The sequence below is a fragment of the Ambystoma mexicanum genome, chromosome 6q (genome assembly GCF_040938575.1).
Source record: "Ambystoma mexicanum isolate Mex_15411 chromosome 6q, UKY_AmexF1_1, whole genome shotgun sequence".
In the NCBI taxonomy this organism is placed as follows: domain Eukaryota; kingdom Metazoa; phylum Chordata; class Amphibia; order Caudata; family Ambystomatidae; genus Ambystoma; species Ambystoma mexicanum.
Window position 1 is genome coordinate 1,675,267,125 of NC_090937.1, and position 9,829 is coordinate 1,675,276,953.

The 9,829-nt window shown below is 44.9% G+C and overlaps 1 protein-coding gene across 2 annotated transcripts in view; it reads left to right on the top strand.

The window, feature by feature from the left end:
* The window catches only part of LOC138517034 (zinc finger protein 268-like), a 139,942-nt gene extending 131,632 nt beyond the window's left edge, over positions 1–8,310 (top strand). For both annotated transcript variants that reach the window (XM_069632548.1, XM_069632549.1), the window contains one exon: positions 4,738–8,310. In XM_069632548.1, the coding sequence (XP_069488649.1) occupies positions 5,300–6,934 (1,635 nt within the window). In that variant the 5' untranslated portion in view covers positions 4,738–5,299 and the 3' untranslated portion in view covers positions 6,935–8,310. The remainder of the gene's footprint in view (positions 1–4,737) is intronic.
* Positions 8,311–9,829: the final 1,519 nt, after the last annotated feature.

Sequence of the window (9,829 nt, forward strand, 5' to 3'; positions counted from 1 at the left end):
CCCAAACTGCTGGCATTATTTTCTGTTATGCAGTATCTTGTTGATGATGGTAGTATAAGGTGTCCTTTGCAATGGATACAATACATATAAAACGAGCATTACTAATTAAGGACCCAAGTTACAATCGCCCCACAATCTCACCACAGAATTATATATTCATCATTCCAATTTGAGGGTAGTGCAGACTACTTAAGTAAAAAGACTTAGTTTTCATGTTAAACACATGTGGACACAGGGCAGAGTGACTGTCCTTTATGGAGGACTAGCAGGAAAACAACTCTTAAACTATGTATGGGCTAACCAAGAAGGGAATGTAGTCACTCATTTGTCCTAACATTTTGATATGCCCATTCATTGAGATACAATCACAGCAGTTACTGCATATAGGGGGAAAATAGATAACACGGAAATCCTAGCGAGCACGTGATCATGACAAGCATCACAGGGCATTCAGAGGTAGAACATATGTTCAAACCTTGAAAATGTTACCTCCTGTATAATGAAGCAAATGTACTGTGTAATGGGGACGTGGTGGGTTTTACATCCAATTGGACCTGCATCCTACCAGTAACACTGAAATAATTCTTCTGAAAACTAAGCAGCAATATTTTGCAACAGGGCAATAAAAGCATGCTGTGTTGTCAAGGCAACTACGGGTATGTGGCAATGGTTCAGAAGCGAAACGTTTGGAAGGCAGGTGTGATGATAGTGAGGCTTTGCCTCGTAGCTGAAGATCTGATTATGGTGGTCTCTGATCTAAGCTTGTACTTCCCGCATTTGGAAGGCAGGTGTGATGATAGTGAGGCTTTGCCTCATAGCTAAAGATCTGATTATGGTGGTCTCTGATATCAGCTTCTACTTCCCGCATTTGGAAGGCAGGTGTGATGATAGTGAGGCTTTGTGTCAGAATCCGAGTCCTCAGACTCGTGACTCACCTGTTTGCTTCTTGTGGATTTCTTCTTTGAATTCGCGGGCTTCTTTTTCCTGGATGAGTATGCTTTATAAAGGTAAGCTCTAGAATCTTCTGAATCCAGTCTGCTGGGCTTCGGAGAACGCACAGGTCCGCGACTCCCGACGCGATGGCGCCGGGGCTCGGGTACGTTCAATTGTTCCAGGAAGAATCCAGGAAGAGTCCAGGACAGAACCAGGCTAAAGGAACGGGGCAACTAGGTTCCGAATTGAGCACTAGGAAAAGGGGGGGAACCAGGAAGGAAGGAGATGGATACCAGGAATTACGAAGGAAGGGGGTTAGGCACTAGAACACAACTTGCCGGGTGAGATGCAGGCAAGCAGAGCATTGAGACGCGTGGAAGCGTGGGGGCGTGTCTGTTTTCAAGGGAGCATGAGGTCCGCACAGATGACTAGACCGCACTGAAACTTAGCGTCGGCCATATTGAAGGTGAACGATGTAATGTCTATTGACTGAGCGACAAGGCAGACCAGAAGGGTCGATATCGCCAATTCATGACACTTTGCCTCGTAGCTGAAGATCTGATTATGGTGGTCTCTGATCTCAGCTTGTACTTCCCGCCTTTGGAAGGCAGGTGTGATGATAGTGAGTCTTGGAAGGCAGGTGTGATGATAGTGAAGCTTTGCCTCACAGCTAAAGATATGATTATGGGGGTCTCTGATCTCAGCTTGTACTTCCCGCATTTGGAAGGCAGGTGTGATGATAGTGAGGCTTTGCCTCATAGCTAAAGATCTGATTATGGTGGTCTCTGATCTCAGCTTGTACGGCCCGCATTTGGAAGGCAGGTGTGATGATAGTGAGGCTTTGCCTCATAGCTGAAGATCTGATTACGGCCGTCTCTGATCTCAGCGTGTACTTCCTGCATTTGGAAGGCAGGTGTGATGATAGTGAGGCTTTGCCTCGTAGCTGAAGATCTGATTATGGTGGTCTCTGATCTCAGCTTGTACTTCCCGTATTTGGAAGGCAGGTGTGATGATAGTGAGGCTTTGCCTCGTAGCTGAAGATCTGATTATGGTGGTCTCTGATCTCAGCTTGTACTTCCCGTATTTGGAAGGCAGGTGTGATGATAGTGAGGCTTGGAAGGCAGGTGTGATGATAGTGAAGCTTTGCCTCACAGCTAAAGATCTGATTATGGGGGTCTCTGATCTCAGCTTGTACTTCCCGCATTTGGAAGGCAGGTGTGATGATAGTGAGGCTCTGCCTCGTAGCTTAAGATCTGATTTTGGTGGTCTCTGATCCCAGGTTGTACTTCCTGCATTTGGAAGGCAGGTGTGATGATAGTGAGGCTCTGCCTCGTAGCTGAAGATCTGATTATGGTGGTCTCTGATCTCAGCTTGTACTTCCCGCATTTGGAAGGCAGGTGTGATGATAGTGAGGCTTTGCCTCATAGCTAAAGATCTGATTATGGTGGTCTCTGATCTCAGCTTGTACGTCCCGCATTTGGAAGGCAGGTGTGATGATAGTGAGTCTTGGAAGGCAGGTGTGATGATAGTAAAGCGTTGCCTCACAGCTAAAGATCTGATTATGGGGGTCTCTGATCTCAGCTTGTACTTCCTGCATTTGGAAGGCAGGTGTGATGATAGTGAGGCTTTGCCTCGTAGCTGAAGATCTGATTATGGTGGTCTCTGATCTCAGCTTGTACTTCCCGTATTTGGAAGGCAGGTGTGATGATAGTGAGGCTTTGCCTCGTAGCTGAAGATCTGATTATGGTGGTCTCTGATCTCAGCTTGTACTTCCCGTATTTGGAAGGCAGGTGTGATGATAGTGAGGCTTGGAAGGCAGGTGTGATGATAGTGAAGCTTTGCCTCACAGCTAAAGATCTGATTATGGGGGTCTCTGATCTCAGCTTGTACTTCCCGCATTTGGAAGGCAGGTGTGATGATAGTGAGGCTCTGCCTCGTAGCTTAAGATCTGATTTTGGTGGTCTCTGATCCCAGGTTGTACTTCCTGCATTTGGAAGGCAGGTGTGATGATAGTGAGGCTCTGCCTCGTAGCTGAAGATCTGATTATGGTGGTCTCTGATCTCAGCTTGTACTTCCCGCATTTGGAAGGCAGGTGTGATGATAGTGAGGCTTTGCCTCATAGCTAAAGATCTGATTATGGTGGTCTCTGATCTCAGCTTGTACTTCCCGCATTTGGAAGGCAGGTGTGATGATAGTGAGTCTTGGAAGGCAGGTGTGATGATAGTAAAGCGTTGCCTCACAGCTAAAGATCTGATTATGGGGGTCTCTGATCTCAGCTTGTACTTCCCGCATTTGGAAGGCAGGTGTGATGATAGTGAGGCTCTGCCTCGTAGCTTAAGATCTGATTTTGGTGGTCTCTGATCCCAGGTTGTACTTCCTGCATTTGGAAGGCAGGTGTGATGATAGTGAGGCTTTGCCTCGTAGCTGAAGATCTGATTATGGTGGTCTCTGATCTCAGCTTGTACTTTCCCTCGAATACTTCGGGAAGTTGGTATGTCTTTAGAGGGATCTCGGTTCGAACTCAAGGTTTGGCTGTCATCATGGCCTTCATCATTCTTAAAGTGGCAAAACATTCTTGATTTTTCTTGAAAACTCAATTGATTGATTGATTGATTAATTGTGCATTTATAAGGCGCTTACACAACAAGTACTTTGGGCCTCATTACAAGTTTTGATGAGGCCATGCCCTTAATATGGGCATGGCTACCCCCAAACTTGGGTCTGTCTCCAGATCCAGCGAAAGGGGAATTACCGGGCCATTCCGACCTCTGCGGGCCCGGTAATTTCCCTTGCGCAGAACCCGGAGCCGGTACATCCCCATTCCCATTTGAGCGCCCATAGGGGTCAATGGGAATGGGGAGGATGGTAGCAGCGGTACCATTCATAACAGTACCGTTGCTACCATCCTGTTCTGCTTGTGGGTGCCGCTCTACACGCCTGGTCTGACTAGGCGTGCACAGCAGCCCCCGCAAGAAGAACTCGTAATGTGGCGGAATGACAACGGCGCCAGAAGCACTACCGGTGCCGTTGTTGCCTTAGCGCCACTGTTGTAATGAGGCCCAATTGTGGTTGAAAGCGCCCACAGGGCAACAGGAATGGCAGATGGCAATGGAAATCAAATAAAACAATGAAGGATAGAGCCAACCTACTAGGCCTTGTGAGCATTCAGAACATGCAAGTGCAGAGAGAGATGGGATGAGGGAATGGGGGGGCGGGTGTGCTGGGTGTGAAAGGAGGCAAGTGCTCCTGGTACCTTGCCTCTGCCTTGCCTTCAGTCCTTGCCTCTTCAATAGTAATGTCTGTTTTATATTTGCATGACGGGGCACTATTCTTTTGTCCAAACCGCTGACGTCGTGAGAAACATATATGGCCTTAACACTCATGTTTGGAAATGTCTTTCTCGTGTGCTATAATGAGGCCTTGCTGAATACATATGATGGTGGAACATACGTTTGCAGTGTTGATAAGTAAAGTATATTTTTCCCAGCTTCTTTTTTACTCTGTAGCAAAGTCTTCAATATTAAAACTATGGTCTATCTATACACCAACCCGCGGTATTCTTGCTTCCATCAAATCTGCCGGAAAGTGTTGCATTTTTTTTAATGATTGTAGCATTACTTCTTTACCACCCATTGAGATACTTGCCCCCTATATACAGAACTTCAAAGTCCTATCAAGTACTTAATTAAGGCAATTAACCAGCACATAGCAGTAGCACTGCGAACCAGTCTACCTGGTAAATGTTATGCCTTTGATCTTGAACCAGTATTGATTATTAATGTGAATCTCCTTTTAATTCTATAGGTGATTGATGCCCAGAGAAATGCAACAGCGTTTCAGTTCATTTCTCCGAAGAACTAGTGCAGGACAAAGCTTCATTGAGAGAATATGCGCTAGACGGATACCAGTCGAAGAACTAGTTGACTTTTCAAAGAAACGAGCATCTGGGATTGGAGAAGCCTATTGAATACCTAAGGGGTTTCAGCCAAACACCCTCATCGTAACATCCAGCACCCAGCACCCTAAGGCAGAGGTCTAATATCTATATAGCATGTTAGACTGATCATAGCAATCGTACATTTTATTCTGCAAATCAGTCCTGTTATTTAGCCTATGGATGATCAAACACATGTGGCATGTTATATATTGTCTGCTTATATAGGTAGACACAAGTGGAATGTTATTTATAGTTTGCATATAAAGGTAGTTTAGAGGATTGTGTAACCCTCTGTGAATACACATGTTATCCACGCAGTGAAACTGTATAAACCTTCGGTAGGACCATTTCAGAGGTCTTGTTCATCACCAGAAAATACATACGGATGAGAAACTTTTTTTGTGCCCTGAATGCAGGAACGGGTACATTATGGAGGGATATCTTATTAGCCACGAGATAACAAACACGGGCGAGAAACCTCATCAGTGCACTGAATGCGGAAAAAGGTTCAGCAAGGAGGTAGCTCTTAATCTCCACTTGAGAACACATACTGGAGAGAAACATCAGTGCACGGAATGCGGGAAAAGGTTAAGCACAAAGGGAGCTCTTATTCTCCACGGGAGAACACATACGGGTGAGAAACCTCATCAATGCACTGAATGCGGAAAAAGGTTCAGCACAAAGGGAGCTTTTATTCTCCATCGGAGAACACATACGGGTGAGAAACCTCATCAGTGCACTGAATGCGGAAAAAGGTTTAGCACAAAGGGGGCTCTTATTCTCCATGGTAGAACACATACAGGTGAGAAACCTCATCAGTGCACTGAATGCAGACAAAGCTTCAGCACAAAGGGAGCTCTTATTCTCCATGGGAGAACACATACGGGTGAGAAACCTCATCAGTGCACTGAATGCGGAAAAGGGTTCAGCACAAAGGGAGCTCTTATTCTCCATGGGAGAACACATACAGGTGAGAAACCTCATCAATGCACTGAATGCGGGAAATGCTTCATGATAAAGGGATATCTTATTTTCCACCTGAGAACACACACTGGAGAGAAACCTCATCAGTGCACTGAATGCGGGAAAAGATTCAGTCAGAAAGGATCTCTTTTTCTCCATGGGAGAACACATACAGGTGAAAAACCTCATCAGTGCACTGAATGCGAAAAAAGATTCAGCAATAAGGGAGGTCTTATTTCCCACCTGAAAACACATACTGGTGAGAAACCTCAGTGCACTGAATGCGGAAAAATGTTCAGCAATAAGACAGCTCTTATTTCCCACCTGAGAACACATACTGGTGAGAAACCTCATGAGTGCAGTGAATGCGGAAAAAGGTTCAGCACAAAGGACAGTCTTCTTTGCCACCTCAGAACACATACAGGTGAAAAACCTTATCAGTGCACTGAATGCGGGAAAAGATTCAGCAATAAGACAGCTATTATTCCCCACATGAGAACACATACTGGTGAGAAACCTTATCAATGCACTGAATGTGAGAAAAGGTACAGCAGGAAGGAACATCTTATTCACCACCTGAGAACACATACTGGGGAGAAACCTCATGAGTGCACTGAGTGCGGGAAAAGGTTCAGCAAGAAGAAAACTCTTATTTACCACCTGAGAACACATACAGGTGTGACACCTCATCAGTGCACTGAATGCGGGAACAGATTCAGCACAAAGGGAGCTCTTATGCAGCACCTGAGAATACATACAGGTGAGAAACCTCATCAGTGCAATGCATGCGGGAAAAGTTTCAGCACAAAGGGTGCTCTTATTCAACACCTGAGAATACATACGGGAGAGAAACCTCATCAGTGCACTGAGTGCCTTAAAAGGTTCAGCGATAAGGGTCAACTTATTCGTCACCTGAGAACACATACAGGAGAGAAACCTCATCCGTGCACTGAATGCGGGAATAGGTTCGGCACGAAGGGAGGTCTTTTTTACCACCTGAGAACACACACAGGTGAGAGGCCTCATCAGTGCACTGAATGCGGAAAAGGGTTCATCAAGAAGGGAGCTCTTAATCGTCACGTGAGAACACATACTGGGTAGAAACCTAGTCGGTACATTGAATGCGGAAAAAGGTTCTGTCAGCGAGGATCTCTTTCTCCATGGGAGAACACATATGGGTGAGAAACCTCATCTGCACCCTCCATTTGAAGAAAAAAGTCAGTGAGGGATTTTTGAAATCAAAATCAGATTGACTTTCCTTGCTCTTGACAAACAATGAAGGCTGGCTCCCCGGCTTTCATTGGCAACTAAATCCCTGTGCATTGCACAGGGAGCCTATTTCACAAATGCCTGCTTATTATTGCTGGAAGCATTGGTGTTTTATCTGACCGAGTATTCAAATGGGACAACCTACCTACCTTCTGTAAGTTACCCATCCTCTCAAACACCTCTTGAGGACCGTCAGGCAAATTAATGGCTCCTGGCCTTTTTGGAAATGCTTAAAGTAATTGCTGTTAATTGATAACCATAGACTGCTGTATCAGGAGCCGTCATATGGATTTAGTAGCAAGATGCCACCTTGCACTAAGGGAACCGTCACTTGCTGCTAGAGATCATACAGATGTGTGAAACCTCATCAGAGGTGAAGGTGGGAAAAGTGTTATTGTCCTAGATCACTCTACTGGTTTAGACCACGAGACCGTTTTACATAGATTAAGGGGCGGGCATCTGAGACTCCCCCAACTCGTGCTTACAGTTTCTGCTGGCTGATGGAACTTATACCATTGTAATGCTTCCTTTAGTCCCGAGGCCTGTGCCTACAGGATGTGGCACGCCCCAGGGCTGCTCCTTATCACCTATCCTTTTTATTACACGATTCTACCATTGGCAAGGATCATTCACTTGTACGGCTTCAGAGACTGGTCCTATGCCATTGAGTGGCAGGGCGTGTTCCCCTTATTTGCCAGCATAGCATTGGTGTCCCTGACTGTTCAGACGTATTAGCCGTTAACAAGAGGGTAGGAGTCACATTAGCTAAAGTTGAACTCTAACAAACCAGTCTGGGATGTACCCTGCTAACCATTCTGAGTAATGTGCCCACATTGCCTATCTGGGTGTCAAAATTGACTTAGTTCTCAATAAATGCTGCGGTTGGCACTTGTTTGTCTGCCTGAAGGTGTTGCAATAAAACCTCCTTTGCTTATGCCACCCTACTCTGGCATCAGTGGTTACAACCCTGGTTGTAATGTCCACTCTTTGTGCACTATTTTACAAGAACACTGTTGGTGTGATGAGCAAGCTGAAGATGCTATCACAAAAGAAAGGCAAGCACGCCTGGTCAAGAGTGCACTGCACCAAACTCCACATTCATACAAAGGATACAACCTTCATTCAGTCACCTTTTTTTCCGCAGCACTTTTTGCCAAAATGTTATTGCTGGAAAAACATTGAAACTTATGGGGGGGAGGGGGGGCGGGGGAGGGCATATAAGGGATAGGGTGGGGTGGTGTATAGGAATAAATAATAAGGAAGGGGGGATTATTTGCAAAATAATTCAGCAAAAAGTGCAGCGGAAAAAAACAGCGAAAAAAAAACAGTCAAAGAATGAACATAGAACCATCCAAATTTGGGGAGAAATAGTGGGGTTTCCTACTAGTGATACCCCCGTCCATAATATGGACAGATCCGGAAAGAAAAGGATAGGGTGATTCTCCAGCTAAACCAGCCTAATAACAGAATACCCCTGGGCTGCGCTGATGTGCTGCCACATCTAAAAGTGGATAGACTAAGAGAAAGTGGAAGCTGGTGTCACACTTTTTATTGATCAATGGACCTCTATCCAGTTCTTCCAAGGTCCCAATACTAATACTTTTTTCTCCCATACTTTGTATTCATCAATCGTACATAAAAAAGAATTTTGGAAGGCCCCCCTGGCTATTTATGGCAAAACCAATTTTATTAGCCAATAGTCTTGGGGGCCCTGCATCCCAAAAAACACGCTGTGTCTGATCGGCTCTGGATACTCTCCGTCGTGTTGATCCAAATATGATTAGTTCAATTTGTTTTTTTGGAAAAGAAGGCCCGCCAGAATATTGCATAATAAAATTAGTTATACCTTAAATAGCCAGGTGGGCCTTCCAAGACTCTTTGTTATGTATGATTGATGAATAGAAACTACAAAGTATGGGAGAAAAAAGTGGTATCAGTATTTAGACCTTAGAAGAACTGGATAGAGGTCCATTGATCAATAAAAAGTGTGATACCACCTTCTACTTTGTCTTATTCTATCCACTTTTAGATGTGGCGACAGATGAGCGCAGCCCAGGGGTATTCTGTTATTAGACTGGTTTAGCTGGACAATCACCCTATCCTTTACTTTCCATATCTGTCCATATTAAGGACAGGGGTATCACTAGTAGGAAACACCTCTATTTATAGCCAACTTTCTATGAATGTGGAGTTTGTTGCATTGCACTCTTGACTAGGTGTGTATTTTGTGATAACATTATTTTCAGGGCTTACCCTGCTTACTTTGGAAATGGGCCTATTAATTAATTATCTTTATCAAGCTGAAGATGTCAACTATTTTCCAATGTATAATCTGATCATTTTATGACTCATGACCATCACGCACAAATGCATATTTTGTAACAGTCCTAGCTACCTATTGGGGAGAATTTCCTGGCTGCCAGCACAGAGAATGTTAAGATCTAATTGAACCAATTTGCTGACAGTGCCAAGGAGAAAGCTGATCTCATGTGGACAATGTGCCTTTAGCTATGCTGCTCCAAAGCTTTGGAGTGCCTTCCCTTCTGAGCTGCGGGGCTCTTATGCCCTGGTTCTGTTCAAACCTCTTTGCATGATCTGTTCTTTAGTTCAGCATTGTGACTATGCTGCACTCCGTTGTAGTAGGCAAGTGTCTCGTCCTCATGTCTTATGTTTTTTGTTATGCATGTTGGTGCCCGGATGCCCCGGGGCTTGTATTTGGCGCTATAC